This window comes from Polistes fuscatus, unplaced genomic scaffold (genome assembly GCF_010416935.1).
Source record: "Polistes fuscatus isolate 324 unplaced genomic scaffold, CU_Pfus_HIC Scaffold11, whole genome shotgun sequence".
Lineage (NCBI taxonomy): Eukaryota > Metazoa > Arthropoda > Insecta > Hymenoptera > Vespidae > Polistes > Polistes fuscatus.
The window spans coordinates 490,954-517,123 of record NW_025113009.1 but is presented as its reverse complement, the minus strand read 5'-3'; the positions used below and the strand labels follow the sequence as shown (position 1 = coordinate 517,123).

Genomic DNA, 26,170 nt, shown 5'->3' with positions numbered 1-26,170 from the left:
GAATATTTCTGAGGATGATTAGATTTTCAAAAGGCATCATTAAAATCGTCAAAACTAATCTGCCTTCATAAAATATACTTTCACACCGAGGATCTATTATCAAAATACTCGTGGCCTAAGAACCAAGCTCAGCAATTTATAATAAAACTTTAATGTTTACAGGCGTGACCGTCATAAATAAAATTAATCGCTTATGCGTAAAGGCGGTGTACTTAATGTTGTTAGTAAACATTTTACTAGATGTCAGTTAAATATCTCGTTAGAGCATGTTGAACAGCTGTTCGTTAAAGTTTTTCTTTAAATTCAAATTTTTTTAGTTTTTCTTGATGTGTATAACTTATTATTATTTGTATTATATTTATTATTTATATATATGTATGTAATTTATTATTTTCCTTTTTACTATATCTCTTTTGTTAAATTTATATAGTAATTTTTATTAATTATTATTTACATATATTTATTATTTGCTTTTTTACTTGACTTCGTTTTTACATTTATGTACCAATGAGTTTATCCCGTAAATATAAATAAATAAATAAATAAATAATACTTAGGATATATACTACATATAATAATACATGTATACGCGCGAACGGCTCATTGGAACGTCGAAAGCGATTTGCGAAGTCTCTCGAGATCAGGATGAAGGATTAAGGCGAGAATGTAAAGTCGAATTGAAGCTCGCAATATAATGATGGCAGCTTAAATGGCAGCCAACCGTGACTACTTCTACTTACACGTATTCCCAAGAACCATTCTTTCTTTCACCTCCCCACTAGATTGATCGCGAGTGGAATTTGTTGAATTCTACGGATTCCGCCGACAAATTCTACTCTCTCTTTCTCTCTCTCTCTTCCTCTCATCACTTCTACATTCTTTTCCTTTTCATTCGGTAGATTCTTTGAACGAGCAACGTTGGCCTGAACGATTCGACCCATGAGATAGTCGTTTACTCGCGATATCTTGGCAAAAGTTCAGAGAACGTATTTGTAGGAAAGCTTTGGCATCGGTCCGATATCGAAGATCACTGTTCTTCGCCAATAGCGAGATTGCCAAGGACGTCGTACTGCAGTTATTACGTTTCGATAAATCGATCAAATTAATGTGGATATTAGGGTGATTTAGAAAAGGAAAGCACCTAAGTGCTTACCTACGTCGATAGAACCGAATTAATTCTAAATAGGTATGTTGAATAATAATGCACGATTATATTATATACATGTTAAGCATACTTACATGCCTCTCCTCGGCTGGATTAAGGCCTGGAACAGAGAAAAAAATGCAAATAAATTCTCCGGATAAGAACGACGAACGGCGCAGATATTTTCTGCGCTATGCGCTATTTTATTTCGCTATTATTCGAAGATCGAATCGAATTGAGTCAGCGGTACACCTACAGGATCTTTTCTGTGAAAAAAAAAAAAAAAGGAAAAAAGGTAAAGGAAGAGAATGGGAGCAGAAGGGAAGTCTGACTTCTTGAGAATTTCCGAGAAGAGAGTGGACGAGTTGGAGGAGCGAGAGAATGTGAATAGAAGAGAGGAAATAGCGCGAGAGAGAGAGAGAGAGGAAAAGATAGGATGCGAGAGGAAGGGAGAAGAGCCCGAAGGAGGAAGCTTTGTCCTCGAGAAACCGAGTTCGTAGTTTGCTCTCGCTCGATTTCCCCAACCTCCTCATCCTCTAGATAGGTACATTTTGTCTCGCAGGAAATATCCTAACGGTCCTTCGTCCCGCATAGCATCCGCATACTATCGTTTATTCTCTTTTTTCACAAATTACTTTTTTTTTCTTCCTCTTCTTCTTCTTCTTCTTCTTCTTTTTCTTCGGATTATAGATTAAATACATTAAATAGCTTAACGTAGTCGTTGCGCTTGTGTAAAAGATAGAGAGAAAGAGAGAGAGAGAGAGAGAATAAGAAAGTTGTTCTCGATCCTTTGTGTTCGTTTTATGGTTCACCAAATAACAGTAGGGTGATGCGGTCGACCGGAAGAATTTCCTCATATTTCCCGGCTATTACCGAGGAGGAGAGAAGAAGTAGATATCGAAGAGATGGGAGGGTTAAACTCGTATACGAGCGTTCCAACGTCCAAGGGGATGAACGAGAGGGTAGGCTGGAAGATGCTTGCCCAGATACACGCTAACGTCGTCTACATGAGAAAGAAAGAAAGAAAGAAAGAAAGAGAGAGAGAGAGAGAGAGGAATTGCTAGCAAGCGTGTCCCCCGTAAACCTGGCTAATGTTCGTCATCTTCTCCTTACCTTGTCCTTCCCAATGGAACTCCATTTCTCTCCCTTGAGATTTCTCCTGGAGTCCCCTCGTGGGACTCCTTTGGATGCCCCCATAAACGGACGCGGAAGAGCGCGCATAATTTCCTACTAAAACCAGTAAGGGTGTCGTTCGCCATCCGAGAGAACGACTCGATCGGCATTTGTCCGAGTACTTTTCGGAAAGACCCATTCGAACGATACCTTCTTGCGAATTATTGCTTGCTAGAGAGGAGAATTAGGCTTGGATTCGATGAATCGTATCGAAAGTACGACGATGGGAACCTATCGCTTGACTTTTTCGTTAACACAAAAAGGTGAAAGTGATATTATTCATCGAGAATGAAGTTTACGTCGAGTATCTACTTAAAAGAAATGAACAGGTTGATAGCTCGTTCCGAATACTTTTGCGTGAAAAGGGTATACTAACAGTAGTAGAAGAAAAACTGGAAGGGAGAATTATCGAACGAGTTCTTTTCCAGGTTGATAGATTGAATTTTCTATCTTTGGCCATCTTACTTTTCTTACCGAAGTGGTTAGTGGTTCAGATCTGAAAAAGAATAAAAGAAAGGAAGAAAGAAAAAACATAGAAAAACCGGATCCTCCTTCTCCCTCGTCTCTCTCTATCTCTCTCCCTCTCTCTTTATCTTACAGTCTATCTTAAAAAAGCATTTCTGCGAGGACAGAGTCGGCGATAAAACGGTAATACGAGCGACGCTACTGGTTTCTAATCGTCCGTAAAAGAGTCCGGTCTATTGCGATCGGCCACGAAATCGTTCTCGAATAGCGAGCGATCGAGTAAAAAGGAATCGGACGAGTGCTTCTGACGGATATTATGTTGACGACGAGGTAAAAGAAGACGGGCATAGAGAACGGTAAGGACGATAACAACGTTAGCAAGAAAACAATTCGCCCGAGGCAATGTCCCGGAAAGGAAAAGGGGAAAAAAAAAGTTTCGCTACGCACTCAGGATCAAAATTGGTAGCCATTAATGTTTTAGACTTTCACGTACCGTGCTGAATCTTCGAGAAAGGCCATCGAAAGATTTCGGGATGCCCTTTGACGAGCCCTTATACTTGCTCCACATTTTTAAACAAAGTCTCATCGCCATAAACAATGAATATGTAGGATTCGTGAAAAAAATTGGGCCGTAGGACTCCCTGGACCGGGACTCGAACCCGGATCTCCCGCTTTCCGGGCGACTGCTCCTTAACCATTGAACTATCCAGAGCCCACCGTCCAATCTCTTCACGAATGCCTATTTAAGTGTTTTGCTTGGAGGCGCTCGCATCCCACAAATATGACAAAAGTAAATGAATAACACGAGGACAAAGATTTGGGTTGGAAAGGTAAGATTGTTTTTTAACGAAAAAAAGAAAAAAAAGAAAGAGAGAAAAATCTTTTCCGAATCTTTTGTAAGTTGTAGGTATATGAGACGTCGACGAAGTTGGAAAGACGCGAAACAACGTGTAACAACTGCTCTGAGGTTACATCGGACAAAGGAGTATAACACGGTTAGACGAGTGTGGGTCGAGGTGGATGGAGTGCGGCCAAGAAGAAGGAGAGACATACGTATAGCATGGGTATATAGGAGCTCACTGAAAACGAGAAAGAGGGAAAGGGAGAGGGAGAGGGAAAGCGAGGGAGGAGGGAGGGATCAAGCGGCTTAGGGGCGTGAAGGTTTTAGACGAGGAGGTAGCTAGAGTCGGAAGGAACGAGGGAAGGAGTCGGAAGTACCCTCGTGTCGAGAGGAGATTCTAAGTGCTCTCTTGAGAGACGACGACGGAAAGAGAGATAGTTGAAGAGGCGAAAGAAAGACTTTGTGTGTATTTATGGTGTGGGTTAGTGTGTGTGTTTGTGTCTGTGAGGGAGAAAGAAAAGAAAGAAGGAGGAGAAAAAGAAGAAAAAGAAGGAAAAAGATGGGCGAGGCTGAACGAGATGACATTGGGTGGACGAAGAAGAGAACTAAAGCGTGATAGAAGATGGTACAATTCCTTCTCTCCGTTCCTTCTTTCCTTCTCCCTCACGATTCTGTCAGTGTGAAGGTTCTAGCACTGGTACGTAGGAGGTATATACAGGCCGAGGAGGACATCAACGCGAGTACCGGAGCGAGGTCAAGATCGGGACTTAAGCACGATCGTTTGCGTCATCCTTGGCTTTCCAGTCACGGAATACGTATTTCGTTCTAGCGAAGAGCACTAGGAAACCGTCGATGACCGTTTTCGATTTAGAATCGCATTACTTTCAAAGTATATTCGTATCGAGAAGATTTCTGATCCAAGCCAAAAACATTTTCTTCATCTTATAGTAGTTAAACCGTTGATTCACCAAAAGGATCAAACTAGCTTAGGTTTATCGTCTTACATTCTCGCGATACCGCCTCCTGACACGCAATAAGAAAATATAAAATAAGTAGTCGAGCAAAACGATATCGCGAAAACACGATAAGTAACCGTTTTTTTTTCGAAGAAAGATAATAGTAGAGCCTTCTTGTTTTTCCGTGTCACACCCGATCGTATTCGCGCAAATAAGATTCTCATAGGAGAAGCAGGAAACCCGCGAGACACCGAGCCAGCAATTTTTGTAAGTCGACACTTCGACGTGTAGCTACGACGAAGTTTGTAACGAGAGTAACTCTTGGAATCCCCATCGTAATTGCACTAGGCGAAATGAATCTTTCAAGATAATAGGAAGATTAGATTAACGCGATATATATGATTAAATAATATTGTTGACATAATAATGCTTTGATTGGATTAAGAAGCTTACCTCCGTTAGGTTTGAGATCATCTGGTTGACCTCGATGAAGGTCCGGCTTGGTCAACATCGAAAGAGGATGAGCCGCGGAACCTCCGGGAGTTGCTGTAGCACCTGGGGTCAAACCGAGACTCAAAAGGGTCGCAGACGCGGAACTGGGTACAGGAAGACCAGCTCCAGGTCCCAATCCTGGTAGTCCGGGAATGCCTGGGTGTGGTCCCATCGTTGCGCCCGGTGGTAGTTGATGCGCTTGCATTTGTTGAAGAAGCCTCGGTAAGTCAGGCCTCTGTTGCTGAAAATAACCAACAAACAAATAAACGACGGTGCCGAAGAGATATTTCTGAGGGAATAAGAAATTGTAGAAACGCGGATAATAGAATGGAATCGTTTGAACGATTATACAGCTAGTTGAACAAAAAATGAGATAACTCGTCGCTCGTGAATACTCAACTTCGTTAGAAGTCTCTGTTTGAGAAACGTAAACTTATCTATTGTAGCAAGTTGCACCGTACGAACGCATAAGCAAATAAATTCTCATGACAAATAGTTCGACGAGAGAGGCGATATTAAATGTAGGTACGTGAAGCACGTTTTTGCTCGTTTACGCGTTATAATTGATCAAACGATTTCATTTTTGCGGAAAAGGAAAATGCACGAGCTTAGTAATTTGTTTGTTGAAAAAGTTGCGGGAGACCGCAGCAAACCATCGGGGTGGTCGGTGTATCCCCTTGTACAGACGAGTAACCGTTACCGAACTCTTTTTTCTTTCTCCTTCTCTTCTCGTTTTTTCTTTCTCTTCCAAGCGTGGTTAAAATGGCGCGATGCTCGCGATGTATAACGACTTGTGTCACAAACTCGAGAAACTTTAAATAACCGAGCCTTCCGACGCGGAAAAGGGCAAAACTGGGAAATAAGAGAAATAAGGAAAAGCGAAGGAGAAAGAGCATGATGAGATTTATGCGGTCACTTGCAGCGAACGTCACCAAAAACTTTGTTCGAAAGCGCGAAGCTCCTTTCGCCGGTAGTTGCCTCGTTAGTTCGCTCCTTTTCTCTCTTCCCACTCGGTGTCGAGTCATTTTTAGTTAACAGACAAGTTGTAAAGCTCTTCAGCGGTGTTTTAACGGTTCGCGAATCTCGGGCGAAAGCGAACGGGAACGGGAATGGGAACGGGAACGAGGATGGAAATAGAGAAAGAAGAAACGCTAAAGTAGGAAACAGAGGAGGGTGGTGTGGGGTGGGGTGGTGTGTCGAGGGAACGGGGATGATGGTAAACGATCCGTGAAGTGCGAGAGAGATAAAGAGAAAGCGAAGGGTGAGCACCACTTCGAGTTGGAAGAGAAGATGCTCTCGCAAACGTTGCTAGAGATTTGGGAAATCCGGAAGCCCCGAGGAAACGTTCCTCGAGTTTCTACTCTCTGCAGCGATAAATAATACCGAGAAACATGAAAGCTGCCACACCTAAAGTCTACGCACCTCTCTTTCTCTCTTCTCATTCCCACCCCTGCTTTTTATTTTGCCTCTTTTGCCTAAAGAAAGAAAGAGAGAGAGAGAGAGGAAGAGAGATGAGAACAAATCGCCGTCTAGTTTTTGCGCGAAGATAATTATTCTTGCTACTTCAATTAAATTCCATCTAGCGTCGACTTTTATTCAAAATTTGCTCATCCCTTTCGAACACAATACATTATATCGGTGTAAAGATAAGTTGGCCGCTTCAAACAAATTTTTACTGATCGTGATACACTTGAATTTTTTCCCCTTCCTCTTTCTCTCTCATTGCACAAGAGAGAGAACAGAAGCAGACACATCGAAGAAGAGGCTCGAAATTCAGCGGCACCGCAATCCATTGCCAGTCTCGTCCTCAGCACTTTTCATCAGAGTCGCCACTTGCTGACGCGGCTAACCGGAGAAGATGGCTGGAGGACAGTAGGAGATCGTCTTAACCTTCTTCCATAGCAAGCGTCGTTGCCGACTGAAAAGCATCCTCAGCCTTGCTTGCGACTTGTCGACGACCAAGCCGAGAATGGCTCTTGGTGACGCTCGTCACTTTTTTCTTCTTCTTTCTATATTTTGTCTCCCTTTGTGAGTCATCCGGTAGGAAAGTTTTAAAAGAAAACAAAGATGAAATTATTTGCTATATAACGACCTCATCGTCGAACCGAAAGCAACCAAACCTCGAGTCGCCCCTTGAACATACGTATTTACTTACTTTGATGTCTTTAAAATGAATCAAAGAGTACTCTCTACTTTTGGATAAAATATTGGTAGATCGACTCTACGAGCATCCTGAAATAAGTCCGATCATTTGCACAGTAGCAATTAAAAGGGGTAAGTTACTGAAAGGGTTGCAGAAGCGAGCCTCGACTTTTCCGTTCGATCTGCTTGCGGCCAGTTTGAGAGAGAGAGAAACAGGGGCAGAGAGAGGGGGGAGGATGAAACGAGGTTGAGATGGAGCGAGTTTAAGGCGCCGAGAATCCTGGGATCCGGCTAAGGATTTGCCCGACGTACCCCGACAACGCCGCGGATCCATGGTAGTTTCGAGAGGGATGAGGGTGGGACGAGGGAGGGACGAGGAAGGGGCGAGGAAAGGGCGAGGAGGGTAGGTAGGAATGCTGATTATTTGGTGGCTCGTGCGCCATAACAATATAACCTATCCGGTCTGGAAACCGGCAGGAAGACTCACTGTAAGATTCGAGTTGGAGTTGGCTGAGAAAGAGGAAGAGGAAGAGGTGGAGAAGTCGAAGAAGGAAGAGGGAAGAGAAGGGAAGAGAGGAAAGGGAGGTGGAGGTGATGCTGCTGGTGCTGGTGCTGGTGCTGGTGCTGGTGGTTGTGATGGTGATGGTGATGGTAGTGGTGGTACTTGTGGAAAGAAAGGGTGGAGACGAAGGCGGAGGAAGAGAGTCGAGAGAAGCCGGCGGCTTAATAGGGAGGAAATTGAGTGCTCGAGCAATATTGAGGAGGATTTCGGATTCGCCAGGATCGTATCCATCCGTCCGCTTTCGGATTCCTCGAGCGTGCATCGGCTTCCTCGTACTAGCGTACAGTGGTTCTCATTCGGTTTTCCACATCAACGAGTTTTTAATATTTTCCCTATATATTACCTACATATATACGCACACATATATAAATATATAGAGAGGAGAATTTTTGCAAATTTGTTCGATTGATCTTACGCGATATAGAAGAACAATAGTAGATAAACAAAATAATATTAGCAATTAGATAGTGACATAACCGGCCAATATCTAAATCTCTCGAATTACGCGTTTATTTATCGAGGATAATGCGATCCTTGCATTGATTCAATTTTACCTTGGACTATCCTCTATACATCGGCAATGCGAAATACGATCCACACGAGCGAGCCGCAATTAACGTTTCACTCGTATGTACGAGCATGACGCGCTTTACGTCGGATATACGCTTTAATATCGTTTCAACGACGCTCGGCAGTAGATGCAATCATAATCAATAATATCATGCTGAGTGGCACACGTTGCGCAGATTAATTTATCCGCCATTGGCGCGTACTCACCCCGATAATAGCATTCAGCTCGGTCATGGTTACTTGCTTGGCTCTGTCAACAGCAGAGGCGACTTGCTGTTGATGTTCCTGAGAGAGGAAGGGTAGAATCTGGGCGATTATGGCGTTCAACCTCTTCGCTATCTCCGTCTGAAAGAAAACGAGAAAAGATTATTTTTCGTTGGAATTACATTCCAAAAGTAATAAAATCCTTCCGAGATTTTATTGGCAAATATAAGGGGAGCGAATAGGGCACACGTACGACCCTCTAAAAAATCTATACGAGAGCATGTAGGATCTTAAAAGCGCTTTAACCGTGATAGTTAAGGCGTAGTAAGGATCATTTAAACGTATTCTTAGGAGCAAAAGGTGGAGCTGCAGATGGCTATGGTCCATAATCCTCGGAGAGTATCCTTGACAGTATCCTCAAGCTGGAACGAACCAACGAGGATTAAATCGAACTCTTACGATATAGCCAATAATTGGAAAATTACCCCAACATGCCAATCCGTTCGAGGAGAGAAAAATAACTGATCGTTGCTCGTCCGTCCGTTCTGGATACGTGCGGAAATGAAAATCGACCAACAGAGTACACTTTCGGCGCCAATGCCCGATTGTTTATCTATGCGAAACCATCGTCGATGATTTATAAAACGAATCGTTCGTTTTACGTTCACATATACGTGTGTACGCAGGTACGTAGACTTGTACTTTTGAAACGCTCTTCAAATAAAATGATTACGAACGAGCGTACGTGATATTTATTTACTCGCACGCTTCATCCCGGAAACGATAATACGAACAAATATACTCGGAGCCCGTAGTCGAAACGTAATGACAAAATTTCTCTTTCATTGAAAATGAAAATCACCGGGTCGATGAAAACAGTCTGCTGCGATGTATCGAATCGAGCCGCGGAGTTTGAAAAATTGAACAGATGCTGCGCGTAATTAGCGGACGCCCGAGAGCGTCATCGAAAAATATTTTTTCTCTCTTTATCTCACTTTCGCAACGCGGTTTATAAAATTTCATAATTTATCAAAAAATAAAGTTTGCGTTGAACAACTTTTGATCGTTATATCGTTTAGAAAATCTCTATTTAGGTTTGGTCTTAAATAATACACATGTTTTATCATTCTCTCTCTCTCTCTCTCTTGCTTCCTTATAATTAACACGAAATTATTGGGCGCATTTAAAGCAGGAAGAGAAAACGAAGAAGCTAACTTGTTTAATGTTAAAAACGATTAGACAGCTATGTACGGCGTTTAATGCGACTCATAAAAGAGAGAAGGGTGTATAAAGGCTGGCTCAACTACTGGGCGATATAAACGTAAAATCCTTATGGAATTTCTCTAACTCTTTATATCTGTCTCACTTTCTCTCCCTCCCTTTTTCGTTTCCTCTTCGTCTTGTGGTTGCCGTTGCCGACGGCACTAATTTTCACTGCCGCTTAAACGAGTCTCGGATGTTAATTGAAATATCGTGGCCACTAAAATTCTTGGCAAGTTTCCCTTTCCATAACCGAAAGCACGATGCCCCAGACAAATGGAACAGGGAGGAGGAGACGAAGAAGTACGAGAAGGTGAGGGGAGGGGCCGTACAGATAAGAGCACGAAAGCCTGCCAGGGAGGATGAAGCGAGAGGAAAGAGAGAGAAAAAAATAAACACACACAGACACACGCGCGCGCGCGCATGCATAGATGTTTTAATTACCCGTCGCCTTCGAAGTGCCAGTCATTAAGCCACTAATTATAACGTACGCGAAAATGAGTCGAGCCATCCGCGAGCATCACATATGAAAGTGCACGACGGACATAGAGAAAGAGAGAGGGGAAGGGGAGTGGGGAAAGAGAGAAAGAGATGCGAACGAAGCTCGCAAACTCTCTACATATGCATGAGAGCTTGCGCTCTACTACGGCGTCGACGTTGATGAACGGAACTTTTTGTTTCGGTCACCCACCCCTCCGCTTCCGTGGCTCTCCTTTCCACGACCCTTAAAAGAAGCCTTAACTCGATGAGCTCCCACCCTCTAGTCAACAAATTTCATCGATTATGAAATTTATGCTCCGTGGAATACGTAATTAAAACCGAGCGCGTACTCGCTTTCATCGTAGTTTCCTGGGTCACGGACAAACGCTTGGAGAAATGAAATGTCGTCTGTACGAGTAGTTGCAAATACGAACTTCTTTTCAACGATCCTTTACATCGCGCTCCTTCCTCTTTCTTTAGTTGAGTTTTGCTTGTTTTAGGTTGGTACCTTTGAATCGACGAATATCTGGAACGTTTTTACGCTTGACACCATCTTCGAGGACGAAGCGCTAATAGGCTCAGTTTAATAGGCTACGAAAATACACCACGTTTTGGAAGGACAGTTAAAGCTGATGAAGACACAATAAAGACATTAATTGATGCAAACCGGCGAATAACAACTCGTGAACTCGCTGAGAGATTAAATTTATCGAATTCGACCGTTCATGATCATTTGAAACGGCTAGATTTAATCTCAAAACTCACTGTAGGAAAATCGTCTTTCATTTTTATAAAAAGGAACACGAAACTATTTTCCGAACAAGCCAATATAAAGCATGCTGTCACGAGATGCCACCCCATTTACAATAGCTCGTAGTAGCATATCGCGGAGGAGATTCCGGGAGAATGGAGAAGATTTGGGAAATTGTGGAGTAAAGGGATGACTTGTTCTAGAAAAGCGAAGGCGATGGAAAGAAAACGAGAAAAAGGTGAGGAGAGAAAGAGAAAGCCCTCCCCCGTTGGAGACGTAATTGCGTTGCCGAGAAGTTTTCCCCGGGTGAGAGGTAGCCAAGAAAATAATGAATGGGGATGGATGCTTTACCGCGCGCAAGGGTGCTGGCCTGCGAGAAAGTGGAAGAGGAAGAAGAAAAGATAAAGTGAGGAAAGAGGAATAGACAAAAAGATGGAGGGTAAGTTTGGGTTCTGTGGGTTCTCATTGTCCTGGATCTCACACCGGCTATATGAAAATCTCTTCTCTCGGAATGAATTTTTCTCTTCCGCGCCAAATTGGACCACGAAGATTGCTGGTCCGAGCCCCCACCCTTTCTCTTCCTCCAGGCTAACGGTTCTTTGTTTGAAGTAATACGACTGACGGAATTACTCGTTAAAATGTCCACAGTTATACGTTATAGATATTTTTTCGCTGCGGGGAAACAGAAATTTCGTACGCTCGTCAAATCGTAGATATCGAATTGCAATCGAGTAATCGTTTTAATTATTTTTGTTATCTCGCTCTCTTTCTCTCACGTCAGAGGGTAATAACAAATAAAAATTTCATTTCAAAGTAAAGATGAAATATTAGAAATGACGACCTTTTCGTGATAGATCGATCGAACGTTAAATCGATGAATCGATAAAAGAGAAAATCCGACACGCAAATGGGAGAAATTTAAGCTCGGCTTTTCCACATATTATCTTTTCCGTGTGTGTTTCGTTCTTTCCGGAATTGAAGGAGCGTGGGAGGAGGGGTCGTGACACGTCGAGACGGAAGCATGGGTGCCCGAGCTCGTAATATCGCGAAAGCCGCAAGAAGCTCTCGCAAAGTGCTCCGTGTCTCTCTCTTTCCCAAGTATGCTCATGTACTCGGCACCCACCATCGCATTAGCTCCATTGCGATCTGGCCCCCTTAGTGGCAACGGCAACCACACGAGAGAAAAAGAAAGAAAGAGATGCAATACAAGCGTGCTCGTGTGTGTATTCGGTAGAATACGCGCACGTACAAACGCTCTCGGGTGCCTTTCGTATGTATTATAGAGGGGTATATATACCTTGAAAGCTGGCAGCAACACTCTTGGCATAAAAATGCAAAGCGACGAAGTGCCGCCGATAAAATTCTTCGCCTGTAAAACGGTGACGTGCATCGAATGCTCTTTCAGCTCCTCCCTCTCAACCGTACCTTCTTTTTCTTTTTCTTTGCCTCTCATTTTATTCTTTTTTCGTGGCCTTCTTCGTGCCACGATCTTCATCGTAACCTCGATGTTCCAATACGCATCGAGGAACTCGACTAATACCACAAATTGTCGTAGTTCTTAGCGAAATGGATAGGAAGAAGAGAAAGAAAATAAACTAGATACGAGAGAGAAAGAGAAAGAGAGAAAAAAAGAAACAACCACGAGATAAGGACTCTATTCCGATGGTGAGAGGCTAAATATCGAATTGGTAAGGAAACACAGACGCATAGAGCAACTCATCCATAAAAGTCCTTAATTCGTTGGGCAACCACGCTATAATAACGGAGAAGTACGCTCTAGGTTGAGTGTATCTGGAAACATTTAATTGAAGGGTCAGCAGCGAGTGTTCCGACGGAGCGAAAGTTTGCGGCAACAAAGCCACGCTCTGCTTCCTCTCTCTTACACTAGCAGCAGGTCGTCGGTAACACCGTTGCATCGAGAATAGGAAAGGGAACGAACGATTCTCCGTGTGTTTGTGTATACCTACGTATGGCAGCGTGAGAAAGAGAGATAAAGCAACGCCTGCGCGCTCGTAAAACGCCACGTTACTCGCTCTAACGAGTAAACCAACGACCACCACTGGCTCCATCACCGCCTCCGCCACCATCAGCAGCAGCAGCAGCAGCAACAGCAGCACACCACCAGTTTCTCTCTCACACAACACCACCACCGCCGTCGCCAATGCCTCCACCGCTAGCGCTCGTCGGACTTTCCTGGTATTATGCTGTACGAGCAAATAAACCGACGTGTTCGGCTAACTCCCTGGTTTCTGGTAAGCCCCTATACACTGGCTGCACTCGCTGTAAAGCCCGGCTAACGTCCGCGTGATTGCAATATTTCGCGGGTTGCGGAGAATACCGGATGTACGGCGTAGCTTATTCTCTTCTATGTGAGTGCTCGTATCCGTGTGTCTGCGTTAAGGTACCTTTTCGTGCACACCCCCCTCCCTACGCGAACTCCACATGTGGATTCTCTGTCGATGGAATATCCTATACTCTCTGCTCGTTGAAAACTCTGCGTCGAACATTGTCCATCGTAACGCTGCCGACGCTCGCCAACAGAAGTTAGATTTAATCAATTTGTCTTCTACCTAACGAACGATCAGTTTACCTATTCCGAAAAGTCGACATACCGCGATGATCGCAAACTGTCCCATTAATCCCTCATTCGTTGATATTATTTCTTATTTCTTTCTACATTTAGTCGGGTTAATTTAATAGAAACTGTGCGACGATCCCCGACCCCACTCCCCCTCCCCCCATTTACATTAATATCTATATCGGTGTAGGTATAAACGTATACCTAAAGAAACGTATAAATGTAGGAAATACTTTTAGTTGAACGAGTAAAAATTTCAACGCGTTTCTGGTTCAGACGATATTCTCTTGCATGACGTACGTACTACATAGGTGGGCACGATTTATGGGACAGGGGGAGGAGGGAGTCGTGTGATCTCACGTACGGAGATGACTCGTTGCGATGGTAGTAGTAGAGAGCAGGCTGCCAGGCAACCGCGTCGAAAATTGCTCGTATAAATATTAGAACTCGCTATTGTCATTCGGTTAATTTTCCGCGGTGCTGCTTGTCGGAAGAGAGACAGATAGATCGTAAAAGAGAGAGAGAGAAAGAGGGAGAGGGAGAGAGAGATAGATATGCGACGGGATGGACGAGCCTGAGGGATAGTGGTGGAAAAGGTGGTCGGGACAAACTACCCCTCGATGGAATTTTATGCGCTCGGTGCTTTCGATGCTGCAAACCGTGCTCCACTCGCGTCACATTTCGTTTCAGTGTGGACATTGTTCGGTCAGTTTCTCTCTCGCTCTTTTTCCATTTCTCTCTCTCTCTCTTTCTCCCTCTCGTGTCATCGGTTTGCCTCTGGGCTTTTCGTCCGCACCGTGGAAAAATGACGAAGCTCCCGTCGACTCGCTAAATGTCGACTTGCTAACGAATTATTTTAACCGACGTAAAATCGGAAATATCGCTCTATCGTATATGAGTTTCGATCTATGGACGTGCGTGAACGAGTCATCGTCCCTTCATTTGCAAATTGACAATCAAAATCGTTTCGACGATATATCGAAGTAGATTGTGGAAAAAACGAATTACACGATTTTGCAATTTATTTTTATAATAATTTCATTTCATTTATTTTGTCTTCATATCTTTTTTTCTTTCTCTATCTCTCATCAATGTGATACCAATATAATCTCGATCGGTAAGTTATGCGAAAGCTCGTTCCTAATTCCGACCATGTCTATGCCAGTTATTGGAACGAAAGGTGCGAACGATGGTGGTCTCACCGCGAATTTGTGCTATGGAGGGCGATGGTTGGTAAAGTGGGCTGCGAACGCGTGGGTGAGCAGAGAATTAAAGAGAGAGAGAGAGAGAGAGAGAGTGAAAGAGAGGGAGGGAGACAGCAAGGGAACGTGTAATTGCGAACAGGACGATGACACGTTCGGCAACGCGTTTTTCTGCCGACGTGAGATTTTCTACTCTTTGTTTTTTCCATCGAAACTTTCACTCCCGTCCTCTACCCGTTTTTGCCAGGGAAATAGAGAGAGAGAGAGAGAGAGAAAGAGGATACGCGTTCGCTCAGTCCACTTAATTATTTTAACATTTAAATAACGGGCAATCAGTCCCATTCGTTCGTCTACTGGCTCTCGTGTAATTAAATTATAATTACAGGATCGTCGAAACGAGCGCGCGAAAATCATTAACGTCGACCCTCTGCGTGTCCGGAAAAACTGGTCGACTAACAACCGACCAACGTAATATCCGTTTTGTGTGTTCGCGCATCGATCGGTGTTACAGAGAGCAGCGCCGGGTGTTCGCGAATAATTTCCGATATCCTTTTGCAACGTGAAATTTATTAAGACAATCTCTCGTAACTCGACCGAGATACGAGAGCGAGAGCGGCATATTTGTCCGCAAAGCATCTCGCGACGTATAAGGGATACACCTATAAACTTAGTACCGTGGAAGGCGAAACGCTCGAGGGTATATAAATTTCAGCCACGACTAAACGCCCGCAGTTTCCGAAGTTATACAGCTGCGACGAGAAATCTTGCCGCCCACTGATATCTACGTATATACAAACTTCCATACATATATGGATATACCTATACATAGGTATATTTCGCGAGCATGGAAATTAAGATATCATGCCAAGATTACAAATCTCATGCAAAACGCGAACGTAACTCGATTAGTTTGATTAAATCGCAACCTCGATCTTTCCTCTATTCGTTAACGATTCCTATCTCCTTTTTTCTCGTAAAAAGTTCAAGGAAGCTGGAATGGGGAGACGGAGAGAAAGAGAGAAAGAGAGAAAGAGAGAAATAAGATGAAAGAAAAGTGATGAAAAATCGTTTTCAAAGAGCCGATCGCGGAAAAGGGAACTTTTGCATGGAAGAAAACGAACGAATAGGAACGAAATGTGGAACGAAAAAGTACAGAAAAACAGATTCGATTGCTTCTGGATCAAACGATTCCTTCGAGGAAGAGTGCACAGCAGCAGGGGCAACGGCAGCACCGCCTCGGATCGATGACGAACGAATTGTAAAGGACGAATAGAAGCTTACACGAAGGCGTACGAAGGCGCGCGCGGGGGTGCACATACATAGACCTAGTATTGGTGCAGTACTAGCAATGCTGCCAGCAGTAGTAGTGATGGTCTTTAGGGGTTCGTGCCGAGGCAGCCACCGAAGACGAAGAGCAATCGACAATGCAGAGGAGGGCCGGCCATTATGTGCGAACGTTCGAGGGTAAACAGGCTGCAATCAATTCCGGGGGTTCATCGTGGTTGCTGCTTCGTGGAGTGGGCTGACTTGAAGTGGTCGCCGTTTAGAGAACGTAGACACCCCTCGTACGTGTGCACCAACGTCTATACCCACCCTCTTCACCCTCTTCTGCTTTCAACGGAGAAAGATGGGAAAAGAGAGAGAGAGAGGAAGAGGGAGATAGAGTAGGGAGAAGGGTCTAGATATAGCAAGACTCGACTACACAGACGAACACCTACGTAGAAGCGCTACCCTCACCTGCAAATCTTTGCCATCAACGAGTTGCATTACAATCGCGAATACGAGACGACGAACGGTTGAAGGTAGAATGCGGAGAGTGATAGGTAGATGGAAGGAGGGAGAAAGAGAGAGAGAGAGAAGATGGGAAGTGAAGTGGGCCTAGTATGAGGTCGGGAATGAAGACGGAAGAAGGAGCGATGGACGAGGATAAGTGGCCACTCGAGCTTCACGGCCGAGAGGAGGCAAAGGAGGGTAAGAGAAAGGGCAGGGGAAGTCGGAGGATGGGGAAGAGGTGGAGAATCCAACAGACGGCAAAAGATCAGGATGTTTGGATGTTTGAACGTCGGAGTGCTGTCTCAGCACTCGAATATTCGTCTCTCTCTCTCTCTCTCTCTCTTTCTATATATATATATATATATATACTCTTCTCTATTCGAGTGGCTCGACCCCCCGTGATACTTTGATACACCGGGTGTCCGTCAGCGTATCGACCTTCTCGTTGACCGAAACAAATCGGTGCTTTTGGAAAGGAAGTGAATTTATCGTCATATTTCGGGGAATAAAATTATTTTTACCTAGAACGGCAAAAACAAGAAATCGATAAGGAATAATTCGGGATGCATACGTAAAAAGACTTCGATTCATAATTAAAAATAGAATGAAAGTAAACAAATGATAATCTCGAAGCGTTGAACGATCGAGTAAAATCAATGGACGCTAATAAGGCTTACACGATGTACAGAGAATCCTTGGCTCTTGTACGGACAAGCCGAGCTCGCAAGCGTAGGCGGCGGTTACTCGAGAACGTCGATTACCTTCGAGTATCTAATTACCCGTCGGCTCCCCCTTCCACCTCTTTCGATTCTACTCTTACCTCAGGGGTCTCCAGAAGTCGTCTTTCTAGTAATCTTCCTCTTCGTCGCCCTTTCGAAAGAGAACGAGAGAACGATCGATCAACGTGTTAGTGGGTTACGGTCGGCAAATAAGCGCCACTCAGGATATTAGACGCAGCAGAGAGAGAACGAGAGAGGAATAGAGAGAGAGGTACGATCGCGAGAGGTTCTACCGGTGCCAGCAGCCAATAACAACGGGTTGGCTTCGCCCAGCTATTAGGAAGGATGTACCGGTAGGTGTTAGGAGGGAAGCTTGCTAAGGCTGCCAAGAGATTGCCGAGTTACGAAGACACTCCCGAGCGTTACGAGCTCGTATCGCTGTTACGGCATTCCTAATTGGTCGTTTATATACGGCTGCTCGTTTACCCGGAGACTCTGTCGTGCCGTATTCCACTGGCTTCCTCCAACGTTTCTATGCTCTTAAAACGTTTCCATCTTGCCGGCTGGAAACTCCATTAAAGGAGTAACAACCAGCAGCTAGAAATTTCAAAATCTAAATTTGTTTACAAATCTACTAGGATGCTTGAAGTTTGTTAAATACTTCGAGAGAATATCGAGACCAATTTCTCCCTATCTTCGACTTTGAACAAACATTTTCATGAAACTCGTGCAAAGATTCTCCGTCTCGTATTCGGTGTACACGGAATACCTCCTAGTCAAACAATCACCGGCAATAGAGGTATAGTATATATAGCTGTATAGGAGGAGAACTGATGGACGAGTTCGCGGCGTTTTGACCGCAAGCGAGCGAGTAGTTTCGATCGGCTAAAGAGAAAGGGACGAAGATATAGTCGAGGAGAGGGGGAGGGGGAGGGAGAGAGAGAGAGATGGTACGGTCTGTTGGCGATCCTGGCCGCAAACACGAACAACGATACATTCGTGTGTAGAGGTACCGTGGGCACTCTCTGGTCGAGACGATGCGAGGCCAGCAGAGACCACTAAGCCCACCTGATATATCCTACCCTCTTACTCCCTCCCACCCTCTCTTTCTCTCTCTCTCTCTCTCGCTCGGTCTCTCTTGTACACACTCCAATGCATTCACCCTCGCACCAAGCCCTTTCCTTTGCACCGTGGGCCAGGCGGCCGCTTTCGAACCACAAGCCGCAACGGACTACTGCCTTGATTAAACGCGCCATAGACCGCCATTATCGCTGATTGCGCTAAACATTAACGGACTAGCCGCCAGAGCCGACCTCTATCTCCTCGCTCTACACTTTGGCCTCTCGATTTCGAGTGAGAGTACGTTATCCCTTCGCTCGTGTTACAGATTATTGCCGATTAAATCGATTTCAAGTGCTCCAATATGAATCCTACTGCTCGAAGATTCTATAATTAAATGTCTTTTCAAATATATCTATACCTACATGGTGTCTATACATTTGGGTGTGTATTTGTTTAATTAAAAGATATTACTTACATTTATTTTGACATATAAAACAAAAGAAAAAAGAAAAAAGTCACTGAAACGTCGTTGTTCGAAAAAGAAAAAAAGGAAAAGAAAAGGAAGAAAAAAAGCAACGAGAAGTGGTGGTTGTCGAGAATTGTATAAGACTCGTTTCCATCTTAGTCGACGCAAATACGACCGCAGTAATTAACGCAGAGGCGCTGAAAACACGCTGCGGAATGATATCCGCTGTGCCACGAAGCGAGCAAATTAGTGCCGTGACTCCGAGCAAGAACACCCTTTCCCTGGCGCCCTCGTTAACTTTTCTATCTCTCTCTTTCTCTACCTCTCGTGTTCCTCTTACTCTCTTCCGACAGCCGGTCGCCTCAGGCTCGTTTGCACGACGACGACGACGACGAAGACGAGGATGAGGACGAGGACGAGGACGAGGGCGAGGACGAGGACGAGGACGAGGACGAGGGCGAGGGCGAGGATGAGGGCGAGGGCGAGGACGAGGACGACAACGTCGCAGAGTCTCGAGGAGAATTCACATTGTGAACGGGACTTTACGAGCAGTAGCAGCACACCGCACGCCCACCACCGAAATACCAAGGAATTATCGTCGACGAGCGACCCCTCGTAATTCCAGGATGAACATCGAGGAAAACAAGACCGTCCTGGAGGTTAGCCCACGGGATATAATTAACTTAGCGCACGGATAAAGCCCACCTGAGAGGAGGATGTCTCGATTAATTGGAAAGTCTCGGCTGGTTTTGGCGGGATGATTAAATTCGCCTGATTTATCGCGAATAACAACATGCCTGGCGCCACGCTTCAACGATAAATGTCGGATGATCGTCCTCTCTGATTACTTAAACGCGGATGGATTATCGCGCACGTGCCGCTAATTAAAGCTCGACGATACACACTATTTTCTTTACCTTCCTCTTTTTTGCTCCTTTTTTTTTTATTTGTCTCTCTCTCTCTTTCTCTTTTTCGTACGATAACTCTTGAAAATTGCTAAATGTAAATCGATCTTAATATCATAGTAGGAAAGGAAACGATCGTATCCGTAGAAATATCCGTATCGTAAGAAACGCTGTATTCTCGTTTTTATCGTTCCTTAGCTCGTCGTTTCGAGTTACGTATAATATATATATATATATATAGCTATATATGTACCTATCTCTGAAAAAGAGTTTTCTTATGGGATAAAGCGAAAAAAAAGAAGGGTAAGCGGCGATCTCTTAACGACTCCCCCGTGACTAAAGAGAAGGTCGGAGGGCGTTTGCCCTCTCGTTGATAGTCGGCATAACGCTAACATCGGGGCATCGATAAAAGTGTAAAGCAAAGAACATAAAGCGAAGGAAGGAGAGCTCGGAGACTGCCATTAGATACCGACAGCGTAAATAAGTCCGTGGCGGAGGATCCTCTGCTCTTTTCGCAAGGGTATCGTTTCATTAAATCAAATGGTACCCATCTATATATCCCATTATATATTGTTTCGATGTAGAAATGAAATGATATTACACGCAATATCATTAAATGTGGGTAATTTGGCAGGGTAAGCAAATACGTAGAAAAAAGGAGACTCGTAAAAACGTAAGCTTGGAAACTCGTTCGCAAATTTGAAGCGAGGTAAAAATAAAGGAAGAAAGTAAGAACAAAAGAAATAAGAGGGAAGGAAGGTAGAAAGGTAGAGAGGAAGGAAGGAAAGAAGGAAAAAAGAAAGACGAGGTTTTCTCGGTGAGCGCAAAAGTGGTGCTGGGACTTCTCGTAAAAGTCGTGGGAACGATAAAAGCGATCCCCAACGCGCTTCTAGGGTAGTTACGAGACGTCCGAAGCTTAACGCGCGAAGAATATTTGGAATTGTGCGGTGATACCATTACCTCCGAAGGGTATTTCGAATAAGGATGAAGAGCAGCGTTGCAGCCCTCATTCTTAGTAGCCCTTACAGCGAAGTTAACGACCTACGACGACACAACGGTGTGTCGGGGGATACTCGGTGCTGGAAGAGCAAGAAATTTAAGTGCCCATTCGGAGAGGCGAGAATTAAGCGAGTCCCTACACTTTCCTCGTGTTTCTCGCCGAACGACTCCGAGTAGCAGGATATACAGATAGTACTACTTCCTGAATCTTGAATTCGATATAAAAAGGAAACGACGCGCTATGAAAATTCATACCGTTTACGCGAACGCTCTTTGCCAACTTTTCGTTTCGTCAAAGCGTTTCGTCTCGATAACGATCGCGGCGGCATCGTCGATACTTTTTCTTCTTCCTTTTCTTCATTTTTCCTCATCTACAAAACGAATATCGCGAGGCCTCTGGTAAACGAGCTCGGCGGTAATTAAAAATCAGCGTTCGTTCGTTATACACCCCCGGCTCAATAAAACACGTTTCGATTCGAGCAGAGGAGGTTTCATTTTTAGAAAATTTCAAAGCCAGTTTTCTCGCGTTGCTCTTCGTGCAGCTTAAACGAAATTTTCATAAAAGGGGGGTGGGTGGTGGGTCCGCATTTTCGAAGCCAATAGAGAGAAAGTTTGAGAGTAAGAGAGAGTGACGAAAAACAAGAGGAAAAAAAGAAAAAGAAAAAGAAAAGGTGGGAGAAAAAGAGGGGATAACCTCGCAGGAAACGCATCGCTCGAGTGGATGCATTCGTCTAGCTGGAATATCGGCATTAGCTTCTCCTCTCGCTTCTCCCACCCTTCGGTTCTTTCTATTCGTGGAAAAGAGAGTCGCTCTCAATTCAGTACGCGGTATTTCCAGGCAGCCGAGCTGCCCCGGATAAAACCTTTTCGTATCTCGCATCGTCTCCGTGCAGCATTCTTCCTCCGGTAGTGAAGCAAAAAATTCACTCGTCACACGGACGCTCGGATAGGTGTGCGAATATATGTTTGTATGTGTTTGTTGTTGGGCGGTGTAGCAGTCTAAAGGAGAGCAAAAGAGAAAAAAAAGCAAAAGAGACAGAGACAGAAAGAGAGAGAGAGAGAGAGAGAAAGGATCGAAGCCGGTGTCGGTTGAAAGAACTTATCGTGTTGGGAGATCACGAGCGCTGAGAGAAGACGTGTATCGAATACGTGGTGGCCCGCTTCGTACTGCGAATACCACAGTGCTGAAAGAATAACACGTGCGCGTCCTTTCTCTCTTTCTCTCCTCTCTTATTCCGTCTCTCTATCTATCTATCCATCTATCTATATAATACATATACATAGGAGCGCACACAAACGTAAACGTCCTAGTAGATATAGGTAGGTATACGCGGCGAACGAAGTACGAGGAAGGATAAAAAGAATGTAGAAACGTGCGCTGTGCCGCGGCTGGTAGACATTTCTGTGTATATTTTATCGTGCACATATTGCGACTCGTTCTCCTCCGCGGCCTCCACGCCAAGCCACACAACGCGCGCACGTGTACGCGCATACAAACACACGCTCGCTTCGCAAAGGGGTTCTGGGGCGAGAGGAAGAGAATGAAATGGACGAGCGGAATACGCTATGGAGATGGTTCGAGAGAGTATGCTCGGCTAAGGTAGACAGAGAGAAAGGAGGGTGGGGGGGGAGCGACTGGAAGAGAGATAGAAGTAGTAGACGCATGTATAGGAGAGATGGAGGAGTGCCCGTGGAGAAGTCGCGGAGGGACTGTTGTAGAGAGGGACCGTTGAGAGGGGAGGATGGCTCGATTTTTCCGATAGCGAATTTTGCTTTTCGTTTTTTCCCCGACCACAGAGCAGCGCGGCAGCGAGCCTGTGAAACCAGCCTCCCTCGTCGGCTGCCACACCACCACTCACCCCCTACTCGTTCCCTCCCACCCTCTAGGATGCATCGCGTTTTCCACCCGTTCGCTCGTTCCTCTCGACCTCGCCCTTTTTCTCTCTCTCTCTCTCTCTTTTTCTCTTCTTTTGCAACCTCCATCTGCTCTCTTTCAACCTGCTCTTCTGCTCCTCTTTCCACACACGCGCACATACATACACATACGGGCATACTTTCTCCTTCTCTCTCTCTCCCTCTCTCTCTTCTATGTAGACACGAGGACCGAAGCAGCAACGTTACTGCTGCTGCTGCTGCTGCTGCTGCTGCAGACACAATAAAAAGGTGAAAAAAAAAAACGAGGGCCGGTAATGTGTGTGCGCGGGCGCGCGCTTCTGTGCCAGCTTAAAGTCACCCCTCGCGCGCGCGAGTACCGATGGTAGAGTAGAAATAGAGAGGGAAGTTTTAGAGAGAGGGAGCATCGCATAGCGCGTCGGACGCTTTCGAGAGGTTATTCATGAAGCACCTGACGAGATTCCTCTCCTCGAGCATGCTTTTTCGGGGTGGTACGCCGCGAAATTAATGAAGCCTAGATTTGCGGTCATTCAGGGGAGATTGAAAACGGGCTCTCGTCGAGGCTCCACGCGACGAAGGGACTCAGTCAGTCAGCCAACCAGCCAGCCAGCCAGCCAGCCAACCAGCCTCGCCCTATCACGGATTACTATTCCTTTGAACTCGTCACGAACTACGAGAGAACGACGAATTCGTTATTCACCGTGGAAAGGCGATAAACTGTCGTCGTCGTCGTCGTCGTCATCGTCGTCGTCCGCTCCTCAAAAAGTATACTCGTCCTTTTTTTGTTTTTCTTCTTTTTTATTTTAGGGAAATGGAGAGAGAGAGAGAGAGAGAAGAAAAAAAAAGGAGAAACAGTAGGATCGCCGATAGAAAATCCTTCTTTTATCGGCAAATTAATAATCCCACCGCAGACAAGATTATTCGGACGAGTAACAATCGATTCGTTTCGATTCTCTCGTTTTGTACCGGACTTTGAAATGGACTAATTTTGTCGTCGTGGACCACGAGCGAATTCAAATTAAAAAAAAAGAGAGAAGTAACGAGAGAGAGAGAGAAAGTACTAGTTGGATATGGCGGAACGGACAGGACGCATCGTCCTCGAAAAGGCCGATTCTACGCTATCGACCGGCCAATATTCTGTGGCGCTTTTTCGCGGACGTGCTCGTTAAACCGATAAATGAATAATGAGCGAACTATATGGGGTGGATAGAGAGACGTAGAGCGAGAGAGGAAGGACCAGAGGACGAAACGACGAGAGGACGAACGAGGGTGACGGTGGCGATGTGCTGCTGCTGCTGCTGCTGCTGCTGTTGGTGATAGTGATGGTAACCAGAAGAGAGGCTAGGGGAGAGGAACGGGTTCGGGGAATGGGATGCAGCGAATCGGACGCAAAACAACGAAATCGAATCACTCGCGGTGGCCGCCGGTACTTTTCATGCGTGAATTTTCCAACTGCCCGACACGTATTGCAGTGCGCGCCGGAATCGCTGGTAATAGCGTTAGTAAAATCGAGAGTAATGCCCGAAAACATTTACAATACGCGTCGCTTCCTGCAAATAAAAACGGGACCGAGTCCCGGTGATCGTCGCGCCGCAATAAAAACTCGCCGTACGACCGTGATCGTCGTTCCGTGATGCGAAACGATAAATAAAAATCGAACGATATCGCAGTCGGAGAGACAAAGAGAGACAGAGAGAGAGAGAGAGAGAGAGGGAAAATGAGAAAAAGAGAACGCTTCATCGGTGCGTAATAAATAACGGCTACGAATGAAATATCAAAACGGTCCATCTTTTATCCGATATATACAAACTGGCACGACCTCCTTCTTCTTTCACAACTTTTCTTTCTATCTCCTTTCTTTCTCTCTCTCTCTCCTACTTTTTATTATTTCCTCTTCTTTTTCTCAAACTAGAATCACGTAATCATCGCAAAATACGTCACGGAAGAAACTTTGATACTCTAATTATCTCCGGGAAATGTTCCGCGGCTATCGTACTTAATTACGCGATAAAAAGGAAAGAAAACAAAATTTAAAACTCGTCGGAGCGCGAAGCGTGTCGGTCACGGACGATTATTTTAGCGTGGCACAAGTGTCCAGAAAGAGAGAGAGAGAGAGAGGGAGGGAGAGAGAGAGAGAAGAGGGAAAACGTAACAGGTCGGAGCGCACAGCACCCGGATGAATGATGACGATGACGGTAATTGTCAAGCATTACCCCGCGTTAATTACGCGTCGTTGTGATAGCGGGTCGCGTTTACATCGACACTTACATCGAGCAGAGTCGGTCGATTAATACGCGCGCCCACTCGCTCCCGTTATACCTCGATAAATTTCATTCGACGTTTCACGAGCGAAGGGGGAAATATTTTGCCCTTTCGCAACTCCCCAACCCCTCCCACCCTCTCTCCCTCTTCTCTCTCTTTCACTCTATTTTACACGCGACGCATTCGCCATCCCCTTTTGTATTCGGAAACGCGATTCACTCCCTATTCGACACGTCGTACTTTTCGTTTTATTATCATCGTCATCATCCTCGCGATCGTCGTTTAACGCAAAATCTCGAAAAAGAGGAAGAGCATCGTATACGACGTGCGAGTTTGCTCGTAAAACTATCGCTCGAATCGCATGGATTTGTAAAATGTTCAAATTACTCTCGACAGGTAGGTGTATATACGCACTCGAACGAAAGCTCGATGACGCGTGAATGATGCGAGAGAAAAAAAGAAAAAATACAAACAAACAAAAAATAGTACAGAATTCGTATTCCTTACACCAAAGCGATAGACCAACTTGAAATATTCCTACGAAAAGTCTCTCCCCATTTTTACTTTTGTTCTTTTCTATGTTTGACTATTTCACGAAAAGTCCTCTCCCTCTTCCCATAGTTTCAGTTTCGATTCGCACGTCCATCGGTTAAATTATGAATCTTCCCGTGCCATTTCTTCCTTACTTGTGCCCGACTAAGTAAGGAAATATAGAAGAAGAAGAAGAAGAAAGAGAGAGAAAAAGAAAGAGGGTTCGAGTTAAAAGGGCGAACTCTCTTTCGGCCGACCGACGCGGAGTCCGATTTACGATTTGCGGGGTGCATCCGCCCGGAATAAGAAGAAAAGAAGGAGGAAATCGTGTTTGAGAATGAAAAAGATGGAAAGACTGAGAGGTAAGAAGGAAAGGAAATAACGGGGCCGACTGCTAAATATTCAATAAACGCGAACATTATTCCCGGCACGTCGGCGACGACGACAACGAAGTAGGCGAGTTAAGGGAAAGAGAGAAAGATGGCATTAAGCAACTGGAAGGGAGGTGTAAAAAAAGATAAAGAGAGAGAGAGAGAGAGAAATTGCGAGGGCAAGTCCAAAGAAAAAGGAAACAAAGGGGAGGGCTATTTATCTTCGCGAGTTCGTGATCGAGATTTTGTGCGACTTGGAAAGATGTTCTCGTCTCGAGCATACATCGTATGCTTGCCGTACGCTTTCGCCTCCTTTAAATAATCCGTGACGATATTTATGAGCCTTCCGCGGCGCACTACGAAAAGCCG

The 26,170-nt window shown here is 44.9% G+C and overlaps 1 protein-coding gene across 3 annotated transcripts in view; it reads right to left on the bottom strand.

Annotated features, from left to right (window-relative positions):
• The window catches only part of LOC122526502 (protein groucho-like), an 87,591-nt gene that overhangs the window by 17,964 nt on the left and 43,457 nt on the right, over positions 1–26,170 (bottom strand). For 2 of the 3 annotated variants that reach the window (XM_043649941.1, XM_043649943.1), the window contains exons 5-7: positions 8,553–8,690; positions 5,033–5,312; positions 1,240–1,265 (exon numbers count right to left, since the gene is read on the bottom strand). In XM_043649941.1, the coding sequence (XP_043505876.1) occupies positions 1,240–1,265; positions 5,033–5,312; positions 8,553–8,690 (444 nt within the window). The remainder of the gene's footprint in view (positions 1–1,239; positions 1,266–5,032; positions 5,313–8,552; positions 8,691–26,170) is intronic. The other variant, XM_043649942.1, reaches the window with a different exon arrangement.